Source organism: Taeniopygia guttata, chromosome 21 (assembly GCF_048771995.1).
Source record: "Taeniopygia guttata chromosome 21, bTaeGut7.mat, whole genome shotgun sequence".
In the NCBI taxonomy this organism is placed as follows: Eukaryota; Metazoa; Chordata; class Aves; order Passeriformes; family Estrildidae; genus Taeniopygia; species Taeniopygia guttata.
In genome coordinates this window covers 495,537-509,517 of record NC_133046.1, presented here as the reverse complement: position 1 = coordinate 509,517, position 13,981 = coordinate 495,537, and the positions used below count along the sequence as shown (strand labels likewise).

Here is a 13,981-nt window from a genome sequence, read left to right as displayed (position 1 = left end):
ACAGGGCAGGCTGGAGCCGGGTCCCGGCTGCCAGGGACTGCGAGCACGCAGCACGGGGGTGCGGAGGGTGGGCAGCAGCGGGCTGGGTGCCCCCGGTGCCCCGGGCAGGCGGCAGCCGGCGCTGGCCCCGCCGTCCGTCGCTCACCCCCTCGCCGCCGCCGGCGCGGCGCTTCCCAGCGCCTCCGCTGTTTAAATGGGCCAAGTTAGAGAAGCGGCGGCGGCGGCGGAGGGAAATCTTGTTTGGTCGGAGTCTCCGAACTGTGCGGTGACTTCTGAGCACCGATCAATACGTGTCTGTCCCGGCCCAGCCCGGCCCGGCCCGGCGCGGCGCTCGGGGGCTGCGGGGGAGCGCGGAGCCGGCGGGGATGGCACTCTAGATGTCCGCGTGTCTGTGCGTGTGTAGCTGTGCTCGTATTTATAGATATATATATATATACACAGAGGGTGTAAGGAGCGTAACACCGCCTTTCTTAAAATTTCCCGCAGGAGTGGGGATTAACACCCAGCTGGCGGGGATCAGAAAGGCTTCGGTGGGAGCGGGGCGAGTGTGCAGCGCGCAGGTGAAGGTGGGCGGCCCCGGGGAAAGTTCGCCGCCGCCGCCCGGGTGTCTGGAGCCCCGCGGGCACAGCCGGCACCGGCCGGGGCTCCGTCCTCCGGCGGGCGCCGGCGGGGCGGGGAGGGGTCGCGGAGCGGCGGCGGGGGCGCAGCGTTTAATTTTAATTATTGCATATAAATAAATAAACCAGGTGTCAGTTTAAAAGGAAGCAGGGGGGCAGGGTGAAAGGGGGCTGGCTAGGCGGCGGGGAACCCTCCAGCCTGGCGAGAAGGTGGGTTGATCTAGGGGAATCAATAAGCTTTTTTTTTTTTTTTTTTTTTTCCTTAAACCAAAATAATGTCTACGGCAGCAGAGACCTCTCCGAGATGTCAGGTATTAGTCCGGAGGGGCAGATCTGCGAGGCACACAGCAGCTCCCGGGTCTACGGTACATTAGGCTCTCCGTGGGAGAGGGATCCCAGACAGCTCTGCTGGGGAGCCAGCCCAGGAGATTTGTTAGCGGGCTGCTCCGGGGGATACCAGCCACCTCCGGCACCCGAGCGCCAAAGGTGCTTGTGCTGCTGCTGCTGCTGCTGCTGGCGCATTTCAGCCAAACTCCAGCCAGAGCCAGGGCAACTTGAACCGGAGACATTGGAGCCGCTGTGCTTTGGAGAGACGAGGGCGCACGGGGAGCGCGGCGGCACCATGCCTGCTATCAAGAAGGAGCGACTTGACAGGGAAGAGATGGCCCTGGCAGCTTTTAACCAGCCCATGGAAACCTTACCTGACTACCTCGCGCCTCTGGCCGCCGCTGCCATTCCGGTGGTCACCCCGCACCCGCCGGCTTACGACCAGATCTTCGCCCACCGCGCGTACCTGGGCTTCCACGAGCCCCACCACCCCCACCCGCACCACCCCCACCACCTCCCCGAGGACCTGATGCTGGAGAGGTTTTCCTCCATCCCAGATTTCCAGCCCTTCTTTGACAACGGAGAGCCTTGCATCGAGGTGGAGTGCGGGGAGAACAAGGCGCTGCTCTACATCAATAAGTTGTGCCAAGGGAGCAAAGGACCCTCTATCCGGTACCGGGGAGAGTGGCTCACCCCCAACGAGTTCCAGTTCGTCAGCGGCAGAGAGACGGCCAAGGACTGGAAGCGCAGCATCAGGCACAAAGGTAAAGGCAGCGCTCGCCGTGTGCGGGTCCCCGCTCCTCCTCGCATCCTCCCTCTCTCTCCCCCGTGCCCGGGCAGCGGCACCCGGGGGCGCCCAGCGCCGGGAGCGCCCGCGGCGAGAGCCGAGCCCCCATCCCTGCGGCCGCGCCCCCTCCCCGCGCCCCCGGCCCCTCTCTGCCGGAGCCCCGCGCCCCGGTACCGCCGAACTTTTCCGAGCGCTTTGGGAACGGCTGCCTTTGGTGAGGGGGGGTTTGGGAAGCGGGGGGATATTTGGGGGGCTCCTCTCCGCCGGAGAGAAGTTTGGCGTGGCGCGGGCGGGGACCTGACCACGGGCGGGTGTGCGGGGCTCGGGGCTCGGGGCTCGGGTGGTCCCCGGCGCCGGCGGTGGCGGGGCAGCGCCGCGGGGAGCGGCAGCGCGGCCGGGCCGGCACCGGCGGGGCGGCGGGCGGGGCGGAGGGGGTGTTCCCCTCGCTGCTGGGTGGTGCGGGACCTCCGCCGCGCCGGCGGCTCTGACGGGCGCCTGCCCTGCCTCCCTCCCTCCTCCCCGCCCGAGCCGGCGCCGCAGTCGCGGCTCCGCTGCTGCTGCGGGCGGCAGGTGGGGAGCGGGGCCGGGGGCAGAGCCGGGCAGCGAGGGGCAGCCCGGGGGCTGAGCGGCGATTAGGAGGTGACTGACACCTCGCTCGGCATTGATCGCCGCCGAGCGGGGCAGCGCCTCGGGGCCGCGCTAATTGTCGCCGCCTGGCGCGTCGCGCCCGCCGCTCCATGGCCGGGCTGCGGCTGCCGGGGGGACGCCTCGGGTGCTCCGGGGTGAGGCGGGAGCAGCTGCGGGAGCTGCCCGGGGCCGTGCCCGGTGCGGGGGCTGCGGGAGCGCCTCCGGCCGCGGTTCCGCACCGGCACCGAGCCCGGCGGCACCGCGGGGGCTGTGCCCGGCTCCCCTCCGCCGGGACCTGCGGGGGAGAAACTCGGCTGCAGGGGCAGGCGGGGATGGGTGCTGGAGGCAGGCGAGGGGAGGGCTGTTTATATGGAAGCAGACGCGTGCCTCCCCCCCTTCCCTAAATACTTTCCTTTTATAAACGTGCTGATTCTTTTTCTTCTTCTTCTGCTTTTTCTTCTCTTCTGCATATAGGGAAAAGTTTGAAGACTCTTATGTCCAAAGGAATCTTACAGGTACATCCTCCAATCTGTGATTGCCCTGGGTGTCGAATTTCGTCTCCAGTGGTAAGATTATTGTTAAACTATGTGCTTTAGTTAAGACATCTTCCCTCTCCTCTGCCTCCTAACCTTAAAAAAAAAAAAAAATCCCTTTGCTTCTGTGCTCGTGGAACCGTGATCTGCGAGGGCCACGGAGGCTGCCAGAGCCCTGCCTGCGCTGCTGCTGAGGGTTCCAGCAGCGTTAGAGAGGAGCTTGGGAGCAGAGCAGACGGGAAGAGCAGTGTTTGACCTGAAGGAAGCAGCACTCGGTGGGAATTTTTGGTTTTCAGGGGGAGCTGTGTGCACGCAGGGGCAAATCATGGAGGAGCCTCTTCTGTGTTCCCACCCCTTGGTTTCTGTGCGTTGTGCACAGGTGTGAAAGTGGCTAAATAAAGCAGAAGGGAAATGTACTTGCACCCACGTGTTGGAGTCAGAGCAGGCACGGTTTATAAACCATCAGCTAGGTGAGCTGCATGAGGAGCAGCTCAAATGCTGACAACTTGAGCATCGGTCATGGCATAGATCAGTGGTGGCTTTTATAGACCTTCCCAACTTTTGGGTTCCTTGTGTATTCTTGCTTTTATCCTGAGACTTCCAGAATCTCTCATCAGCATTTTAGTGGGAAAGATGTTGATGGTATAAATAAAAGGTGACAGAAATCGTAGTAAAGTAAGGCCTTAAAACAGTTCATTGTGTGTGAAAATAACCATGAAGTACAATAACATCTAACTGGGAAGGCAGAGCTGTTGGTTTGGGAACTGAAGCCGCTCTTGGTCTGAAAGAACGTAAAACATTGCCAGTAGCGCTGTGGAAACAAATACAGCTGGAAATTTATGTGATTTTATCCACTGGAAATCAACCATTTTTGATTTTGTTGCTTGCTTCTGCTTGAGTGGACAGTCTGTGTTCAGATGCAGCGTGTCTGTGATTGGAAATGACAGCGCTGGGAGTTGGGTCCTGCCTGCGTGGTGTCTCTGTGCGTGTATGGCTGTGCCACAGACTCCCCCATTCCCACGGGAAGGGGCTGGAGCCACCACCACCCGTTCCAGAGATGAGTGGGGAGATGTGTCCTGCCTGTGTGGTGTGGCACAGCCAGCCCACAGCATTGCCTGGCATCTGAGCCCAGGTGTGCTGGGACTGGCTCCTGCCAGCTCCTGGAGCTGGTGGGACAGCGTGTGAGGTGGTGTAAGCAGCTTTCTCCAGCTGGGAGCTCTGTCTGTGCTGTCAGTTGTGTGGCTCAGAGCCCAAAAGCTGCCGGTGACCGGGATGTGCTGCTGTTGTGGGGATGCTGAGAGGTGCCTGGCCAGGTGATGCTGTCTGCTGGACATTTTCTGGGCTAGCAGTAGCCAAAAGGTCGTGATGCACTTTGCTAGCAGCAGCATTTTCAGGAGTGGTGCAGGGGTAGGTGCATTTCCAGATGGGAAGCCAGCTGTGCATGAAGCCAGTGTCTGGCACAGCCTTTGAGAACTGGGTTTGGAAAGTACAGATAGAGAGGAAAAAGAGGTTGGTGCAATTTTGGGCAAGGAGAAATAAATCTTTCTGGACTTGCCTCCCACTGCTTCCCCAGCTGGGAAAGGGGTTTTGGATGTCAGAATTTGCACAGCGATGTCAGAGCCCAGGGAGCAGTTCTGTCAGAGCTGTTTCTCAATGCTCCCTGCACTCTCTGTGCTGTACTTAGAGATGTCCCTGACCAAAGGACAGTTCCACATTTTGGACCTGAAGTCTTTTGGTAGTGCTTTGTGGTGGCTACATGCACTGCACATCCAGAGCAGTCACACAAAGAGGGGGATTAGGAATTGGGCATGGTTTGTATTTCCCCATTTAGAGATTGCCCATTCGAGCACCGCTGAGATCCAAGGACTGATTCTCCTGAGAAGCAGAAATGCTTTATGTTTTACAGTGCAGATGACAGAGACTTGCAATGCCCGCTCCTTGTGTGATCCGGTGGGGGTGTGGCGATGGGAGCTGATGCTGTCGGCAGCTCTGAAATCGTTCTTCGGACAGCGGGAACAGGCCGGGAAAACTCAAGCAGTGCCTGTGGCAGGGGGCAGGCAGCCTCCTCTCGGGGTCTGCGCCCTGTCCGTGCAGCAGCCCAGCATTGCTCCGGGCTGAGCCGGCTGCCCCTGCGGGAGCGGTGCCCCCGCGGGTCCCGGGCCAGAGAGGAGGGGTCGGTCTGGGCAGGAAACCGCAGCGAGCCGCAGCCCCCGGGCTGGCATCGGGCTGAGCCCCCCCGCTCCCCGCAGGGCTCCGAGCCCCGGTGCCCCCGGTGCCCCCGGTGCCCCCCGGCCGCCGCTGGCGCCGCGGCCCCGCCCGTGACCCGGCGGGACCGGGACTCGGCGCCCGCCCCCCGCCCGCCGCTCGCTGCAGCTGCAGACGGGGCCGGCGCCGGGCCCGCTCCGCCACCGACCGCCGGTTTCCTGCGCGGCTCGGCTCGGCTCGGCTCGGCGGAGCGGCCCCGCCGGCGCCGCCGCCCCCGGGCCCTCCCGCGCGGTCGGACATCATCCGCCCGTCCGTCCTTTCATCCATCCATCCATCCGTCCCCCCATCCGTCCCCCCATCCATCCCCCCATCCATCCCCCCATCCATCCCCCCATCCCTCCATCCCTCCATCCTTCCATCCTTCCATGCATCCTTCCATCCATCCATCTGTCCTTCCTTCCATCCATCCGCCCCTCCATCCCTCTCTCCCTCCTTCCATCCCTCCCTCCCTCCCACCCTGCCTCCCCTGCACTCTGGGATGCAGGAGTGGCTCCGTGCCCTTCCCAGGGCGGCGGTGCAGGCACAGCCTGGGGAAGCAGGGCCTGCCCCTGGCCCTTTTGCCCTCTGGATGGGCGAGTGGCACAGGTCCCCTCAGTGTGGGGAGGCACAGGGTGCCAGACCTTCGCAGAGTGAGCTGCCAGAGGTGCACAGGGCTCTCCCCCACATTTGTATTGTCAGTTTGGGGCAGGCACGGTTCCTTTTGGAGCCCTGGGTGGATTGCAGTCTGCTCTGGTGAGACCCATCCCCTCCAGGGCTCCCTCTGCTCCAGACCCTCCTCTGCCTTCTCTCCATCTCCACTTCCAGCCTCAGCCAGGGCTGGAGGGGACAGTAGGCTCCTGCAGCCTGAGGGAGGGGAGAACAGCTCTGAAATCCTCACTGATGAACCAGATACCTCAGATTTGTGAAATCCAGCGTCACACGTCCAGGATAACAGTGCAAGGACATACCTGAACACTGGGTTGTTTCCCTTATCAGACAGACTGTGACTCTTGCTGTGTTTTCCATTCTCGTGGTGCTGCCTCTGAAAGGGAGTTAGGGCTGGGGCTGGCTGCTCCTCATCCTCTTCTCCCATGGTTTTGGGCAGGGTGTCTGTTTGAAAGGTGGCCCTTACAGGGTTCAGGGTTTGGGGCACAGGTAGAGAAGGAAAGATCCATTTCCCCAAAGCTGCTGTGACACGGCCACACTCAAACAAACCAAGACAGAAAGAGCAATAAGTGATGTTTGGGTTTTGCCCCATGTGCATCACATGCAGAGCCACAGGGTGGGTGTGCACTGCTTGGGCACTGTTTTGTTGTTGGCTTTTTATTTGCTTGCTGGGGCCGTGTTTTGCTCTTGGTTTGATTTATATGTGATTCCTTTTATTTGCTGCTTTTTGCTTTTCGTCATCGTGGTTGTTGTTTTCCTTTGCTGCCCTGAGGTTCAGGCGTCAGTCCAAGACTTTGTCAGGGATGGAAAAAGGAACTATCTGCTGCTAACTTCAAAAATGCCAGTAATGAGCAAAATCTGTTGTTTGGCACCGAGGTTTCTGAGCCTTCTCCTGGTCCTGTTTTGGGTGGAAGGCTCTGTGTGACCCCAGAGAGTGGCTTTGTGTCACTCGTGGTGCTGGGCTCTTCTGTCCTTCCCTGGTGTTCCCCTCCTGCTGCTCCACAGTTTCCCTGAGAGCCAGGAGCAGAGCAGCACCTGGGCGAGGAAGGGAGACCCTGGGCTACTGAGCTGGGATCCAAATTCAGGGGCTTTCACCAAAAGGGGAATCTCCCACACCGGGCACGAGTCTTCCAGGAGAACTTTGCTATGCTAAGAGCACTTTGCCTGCTGGAGAATTTCCTGGGCTGCCTGCAGAAGCAGGATTAATTCTGAAATTTCACTGTTAACTGAATAGATTAGATTTGGGTTCCTTTCTGAGCTGCCGTGGGCTCAGGGATGGGAGCTGGAGAATGTTGGGGTTTGTGTGCAGGGGACTGTTTTCATAACTTTGCCTTTGTGTCCCTCAGGGCTGCCTCATGAATGTGGAAAAAGCCCCTCTGTAAAGCAGACTTATAAACCTCCAAATCCCCCCCAAGGTCTTTGGCACAGTCTGTTGATTTTTATTTGTGGTTTCATGCTGATTTGGCTTGTTGCTTTTAATCCAGCACATTTTAGTTCAGGTTAGTGTTTGTTGGAGGTTCTGGAGATGGATGGGCTTATTTTTTTTGTTTGTTTGCAGGGTTTTTTTTGGTTGTGTTTTGTTTTTTTAAAGGACTTGGCCCGGGTGGATTTTAACCTGTGTTGCACTGCAGACTTGCAGGTTCAAGTTGGATTCTTAACAGAAGTTGATTGAAACTCTGTCAGATCTCAGCTTTCTGGGGGAGCTGGAGATAAGGTGAATCCTGCTCTGAAGAGGGGCGAGGGACTCGCAGAGCCCATCCAGTGCTGGGCAGGGGTGCTGAGTGTGGGTGCAGCTCACAGGGCTCCTGCTGAGGGCCCTGGGAATCTCTGTGCTGCTGCTGTCACGGAAAGGTCCCTGAAATCCACTGCTCTGGGGTCAAAGAGCACTTCCAGAGGGGGATTTTCAGGGGCAGACAGCTGGAAATGGGAGCCAGTGTGGCTGGGAGAGGAGCTCTGAAATGCTCAGTGATGGTCCCAGCTCGGGCTGCACCAGGAAAAGGAGCAGTTATTGCTCTGTAGAGGCAAAACAAACCCAGATCAATGGCACCGAGAGTGCCAGCACAATGCTGAAGGATTTAATTTTGTGGATTATTAAATACCCTCTGGAAAGGAAAATATTAATTGGACTGCAGGCTTGTGAGTGAACAACGGAGATGTAGAAGCAGCTGTGGCTTAGGAAAATACTTTTATCTTGCAGGAGGCTGTGAGGAGCTCCTGAGGGGCGAGGTTTGCCTGGTGCAGGAGCTGGGGTGAGGATTTCTGCTCCTCCAGGGAGCAGTGAGGAGACAGAGGGGGCGAAAGGTCTGCTGTGATGGGAGGGCAGAGGAGGAGCTGGTGTGAGGTCAGTGCTGGTGGAAAGCAGGCCAGGGAAGAGAGGGAAAGAAATCCCTGCTGAGCTCGGTGTGGGAGGGTTCTGAGAGCAGGGAGCAGATCTTCTCCTGGGATGCTCGGAGGCTGCACAGGGGCTGATTCCCTCAATGTCCTGGGCTCTGCTGCAGGAAAAGGCAATTTTGAGCCCTCAGTGTGACCCAGGAAATCAGCCAGCACTGCTGCCTGGTCCTGGAATTCTCCTCCTCTGAGGAAAAGAAAGTGAAGCCTGGGCAGAAGGACAGACAAATAAATGTAGAGAAGCAGGGGAAGCAGCATCATCTCATTAGTGCCGTGTCAAGGGCAGTGTAAAGGTGACACAGGAGAAGTAATTTTGCTGTCAAAATTATTTAGAGATGTCATTAAACTGCTTAGGGCTGTCTCTGGTGCTTCGGGGCACAGACACCTGGTTTTAATTTGCACTGCTCCGTGTCCAGACTCGCTGGCCTGGCTCAAAGGGAGCGGTGCTGGTGGCAAAAGCCTTCAGTGAACTGGGGGCTGGAAGGCAGAGGGTGGCCGGGAGCAGGATGAACTCCCTCATAAACTTCGTTAATTTAAAACTATCAATCAGCTCAGCTCTGCAGGGATGATGAACTTCTCAGAGTGCTCGTTCTGGTTCAGCTATGGGACAGGGAGAGCGGAGAGCAGCGTCCTGCTGGGAGCCTGCTGGAGGTGTCCAGGGCAGCTGGGTTTTTTTATTTAAGGTTCCTTCCAAGCCAGGCCAGTCTGGGGTTTTATCATTGGCCCTGGGCTTTGGAAAAGAAATCCCCTTTGTTTTTATTTAATTACTGCTTTGCCAAAATACTACGCTTAAAAAATCACTTTGTTTGCTCTCTGTTTTTTCTTTTTTTACCTCGTTTGTTTGCTTTTGTGGTATTTGTTAGTTTGTTTGCTTTTCCTTCCCTCCTCCCTCCTCGTGCATTGTCCTGCCCTGTTTCTCCTGTGCCCAGTCAGTTTCCTTTATCTGGAAAATTATTTGCTCCTCCTCCTGTTTGTCATCTTCCCTCCCTTCTCCTGCCTGTGGAAAAGCATCACCTTCACCTCCCCAGCTGAAGAATTCACCTCTCTCCCCATTTCAGGGCTGCTTCTTCTTGGGACACGTTCACCTCCCTCCCCTGGCAGGTGTCCCTGCAGAGCTCATCGCAGTGTCCCAAAACTGTGTTTTCCAGCTGGGGGCAGGGAAATCCTCTCTGAAGGGTTCTGAGTGCTGCAGGATCAGGTGCAGGCTGTACCTGTTGTTCCTGCTCTTGTTTTGGCCAAAGCAGCGAGGACAGGGAGGAAATCACACATTCAGAAATAGTCTGATAAGGGGTTTTCTTCTAACAGTGCCTGAGCATAAGGAGGGATGAATGGAGGGAATTCCCAAGCACTGAAAGGTTCTTGCTCATTTATTTTGCCTCTAGCCCACGGGAAAATTGTAGCTTTTACTTTATTTTGCACATGGATACAAAGCCACAGGATTTGGGAAGGCCACCAAGCCCAAATTTGCCCTGTTTTTGGATTACCTGCACAGAAACACTGCTGCACATCAAATCCCTCATTTTCAGATGTCAGGAAAGCCTCAATCCCTGTGCAGGGCAGGTGCTTTAATCTCCTACATCTCCAGCTGGGAGGAAACCCAGAGGAGCACTCAGCAAGCAGCCGGGTCCTGGAGGCAGTGTCACCTTGGGGTGACATCCACAGGCACCAGCCAGCGCTGAGAACGGGGATTCCAGAGAACTGGGATGAGGAAACCTTGAGAGCTTCTGGTGAGGGAAGAGCCACGGGGCAGAAAGTCCAGAAAACACAGAAAATGCAGAAAAACGTGAAAGATTTCTGGTGACAGAACTGCAGCGGAGTTGTGTTTGCTTGGAGCTGGTGCCCAGTTCAGTGCTGGGATTGATTTCAACAGCAGCTCTGGGATTGTGAAGGACTCCAGGAGCCCTAAATCAGCTCCTGGGTAGGAAACTCGGCTGCTCCCTGCCTGGCGTGTCCTGGCCCGGGTTTGTGCTGCTCAGAGCCCCGGGTGGGTCCTGTGCTCCCTGCCCAGCCCTGCCGTTATCCCGAGATGGATGCGCTGGGTACCACCGGCTGGGAGCTGCTGTTGCTGGGTTGCCAGGGCAACCAGGGATGGCCCCTGAAGACAGGAAAGGGCAAACATTCCTTTCTGCTACAGTCTGGAGCATCAGTGATTGAATGAGATTAGATGGAATTAGATAATCCTGAAATTCTCAGTGATTTGACGCCAGACCTTTATTAAATAAGTAAAAGTACCAGCCCTTATAATAAAAATGAATTCTTTTAGATCAATAACTTCCCCCACTGCTCGTCACAGCTGCGATTCTTGAGATCTCTTTTTCTGTGGCATACAGTGAAGCACACAAACCTGCCTTTTTTTAATTTTATTTTTTTTCCTTCTCCCAGAAGGGACAATAATATCAATTCCTCTTTATTTCCCCCTTGTGATTCACCCACTTAACCCTAAAGTACCCTTGCAGGGGAAGGCACTGCAGGGTTCTTCAGGGATGATTCAGTGCACTGGAATTTACAGCTCTGGGGTTACTTAAACACTGCACACCATCACTCTTAGCTATTACAATGTTTTAGAGTTAAATAGATGAAAATGTGCCATGAATGGCTGGGGGCAGTTTTTTGTTCCTTGTGTGTCCCAACTCTTGGGACCTCATCCGTGCCTGTTCCTGCTGGCTGCAGAGGGACTGGGCTGCCAAATAGCATCGTGTTCACCTCTGCAGTGGCTGTGGGTTAAAATGTGGTTAAGGCTGAGTGCAGGGTGCCCTTTGATCGCAGCCAGGGTTTCCAGCAGTCTGGCTCCTGCTTCCTTTGCATCCCCAGGCTGGCAGGGCTGGCACCAGAATCGCTGTGCCCCACAGGACACCCGGCAGAGCGTGGAAAATTTGGGGTGTTCTGGCCCTCAGGCAGTTCTGGTTTCTGTCAGGCTGTGTTGGCCCTTCCAGAGCAGAGGGTTGATTTATGCAGAGAGATTTTTTTCTGTGGTGCAGCTCCAGACACCCCTGCTGAGGGTGTTGCTGGCACAGTGGACAGTTCACGCTCTCGCAGCAGAGCCTGGCTGCTCCTCTGCAGAATGCTTTTAATTCTGAGTTAAAATCCAATTCATTTTCTAATTCCCGCATTAGCAGTGTGATTTCTTAAAACATCTTTGGCTCGAAATCCATGAGCTGCTCATGCAGGTCTGGATCTAGACTCGTTTGTATCAGCAGTGTGGGTCTGGGGTTTGGTTTTCTTTTTGAAGTCTCACCTTGCTGTGATGGATTTCTCAGGCATAAGTTCAGTTAAGAGTAATTCCATGAGGCTGGGGGCATTTCTGTCCCCTGGCGTGTGCAGAGGACAGAAATCATCCTTGCTTTGGGAGGATTTAGTTCTGCCTTTGATGTGTCTGCTGTTGTCTTTAAATCACTGCAGGACCTGCAGAAAGCGTGTTTAAAGGATATTTGAAATGATGTGCTCCAAGTTGCTGTGCTTTTCCTTTTGCTGAAAAACTTCTGTCCTGAGAATTGTTCTGGTGGTGGGGTGGGACTCCTCCAACCCCCTGCACTGCTTGTCATGGCACGCTCTGGAAACAGGAGAGAAAACTCATTTTTCCCCCGTCACAAGGAAATACTGACGTGGAGCAAAGTGGGAGGGAGGGAGGGACAGAGAAGGCTGAGAAATGGGTGTTCAAGGCACATTAATGTGCACTGGGAAAACCCCACCTCACCAGCAGGACCAGTTGCTCATTTTTAGGGTCCTGGAATGGTTTGGGTTGGAAGTGACCTCAAATCCCTTAAATCCCATCCAGCCCCTGGGCAGGGACACCTTCAGGGCCCTGATTCCACATTCAGGAAGTCGTGTGGTGTCAGAGCAAATACCTCTCAGAAATCCAAGCACATTATGTTGGCACTATTGTCTCAGCAAAAAAAGATATATTGGTTTAACATATTTTCCATTAACAAGCTTTAATTTGCATAAATTATATCGCCCTCAGTTAATTTATTATTACTTTTTCGGTTTCCACTATTTCATTATTTCTCCTGGGGGTTATAAAATTACTTGGATTATTCTGCTTAAGCTTTTTAAAATACAGTCACAGTGCTGTGTTTTCCCATTTACCTTGCATTTCCTCATTGTTTGGAGGCTCATTAAAAATCTGAGTGAAGTGGCTCAAAAACTTCCCTGAATGAGAATCCTGCAAGTCTTTGAGAGCAACATACCCAAGTTTGCTGATTCAAACCCAAATCATTTTGGAAGTTTCTGTTTGGACACCTCCTAATTCACTGCTGGAATGAAAAGTATTTCATGTCCAGAGCTGGCTTTTTCTCCCAGTGCAGAAACAAAACCAGGTTTTGTGGGAAGAGGAAGGAGGGGAGGAGGTGGGGACAGCTCAGGTGGCCCCAGCCTTGTCCTGCAGAGCTCAGGGAGGGCAAGCCAGGTGTTGGCTCTGGGCAGGAGCCAGCAGGTGAGAGGCAGCATCACCCTGATTTTTAAAGATTTTCTAAAATCTTCTGAGTTCACATTCTTGTAGGAAACTTTCTCACACAACTTTCTGTAAATAACCTATTTTACATTCCTTCACAGAGGCGGAGAAATTGAATGTCCTAGTAGTTTGTCCAGTGTTGTTGGAGAGGTGGGATATTCACCTTCCAATCCACTGTCACCTTTAAAAAAATATAAATGTAAATTAAATGCAATTTCTATAAATTTAGAAAATATAAATGAGTCAGCAATAAAACCTCCTCTGTTACTTTACAGTAGCAGAGGTATTTGCTGTTGTAAATAGCAATAGGTATTTGCTCTCACCTGCGGTACAGTAACAACAGCTCAGGAGTCACATCCCTGGCTCCAAGGAGCATTCCCAGGTGGGAAGGGCAGCAGGGGTGCCAGCATGGGGCTGTGCCAGCTCGGGGCTGTGCCAGCTCGGGGCTGTGCCAGCTCGGGGCTCTGCCAGCTCGGGGCTCTGCCTGGCACTCAGCTCTGGGACCCTCCTCCAGGGCAGGGGCAGCTCCCTGGTGCCCTTCCCTGGTCCCTGTGCCAGCTGCCCTGCTGGGCTGGGTAAATCACACCCAGGGATCAGCCAGCCCTCAGTGCCCTCCCAAGGGGCTGAATTTCCTTCCACCCAAATCCCACCTTGGCTGTCTCACTGAAAGAATCCGCAGTTATTACTCCTTTAACTCGTGTTTTTACAACACTGCTCTTATCTTTTGCTTGCCTTCCCGACTTCAAATGCCATTTCAGAGGGGATTTTTGAGGAGTTGCAGCTGGCACCCAGTGTCCAAACAAAGCCAGTTGTGTGCCTGCTGTGGCTTTGCTCTTGCTGTGTTTGGGAAGGGCTCACCTGCCTCAGCAGCGTGCACAGGGAGATCCAGCTGAGCCCCTGGGAAGCTCTGCAGGGATTTGTCCATCTGATCCCTGTTTATTTTAATGGGGCATTTACTTCTCAGGAGCTGTCTGTCAGACCTGAGCTGCTGTCTCCAAAGCTAAGGGGTGTAAGAGTTTGACCCTAGTTTGATTTAACCCCTATTTTGGCTGGTTTTCCATCGGAATTTGGGTTTGTGCTGGGTTTGAGCTGGGTTTTGCCTGTGCAGAGATTACCCTGTGGAGTTCAGGGGATGTTGTGCTGTGCTCTGACATTGGTATTTTACTTTTGCTTTGAGCTGGAGTGAGGGAAATCCAGAGAAAATTCCAGGAGCAGGATCTGTCCATGGCAGGAATTCCTGGAGCAGGATCTGTCCATGGCAGGGCTGTCCTGAGCTGGGGACAGGAATTTGGAATTTCCTGGAGCAGGACCTGTCCATGGCAGGAATTCCTGGAGCAGGATT

At 55.1% G+C, this 13,981-nt stretch overlaps 1 protein-coding gene across 2 annotated transcripts in view; it reads left to right on the top strand.

Moving 5' to 3' along the window:
- Positions 1-896: 896 nt before the first annotated feature.
- The window catches only part of SAMD11 (sterile alpha motif domain containing 11), a 70,588-nt gene continuing 57,503 nt past the window's right edge, over positions 897-13,981 (top strand). Inside the window, exons 1-2 of one of the 2 annotated variants that reach the window (XM_030289589.4) lie at positions 897-1,708; positions 2,833-2,873. In XM_030289589.4, coding sequence (XP_030145449.4) covers positions 922-1,708; positions 2,833-2,873 — 828 coding nt within the window. In that variant the 5' untranslated portion in view covers positions 897-921. Of the gene's footprint in view, positions 1,709-2,832; positions 2,925-13,981 lie in introns of both variants that reach the window. The other variant, XM_041720311.2, reaches the window with a different exon arrangement.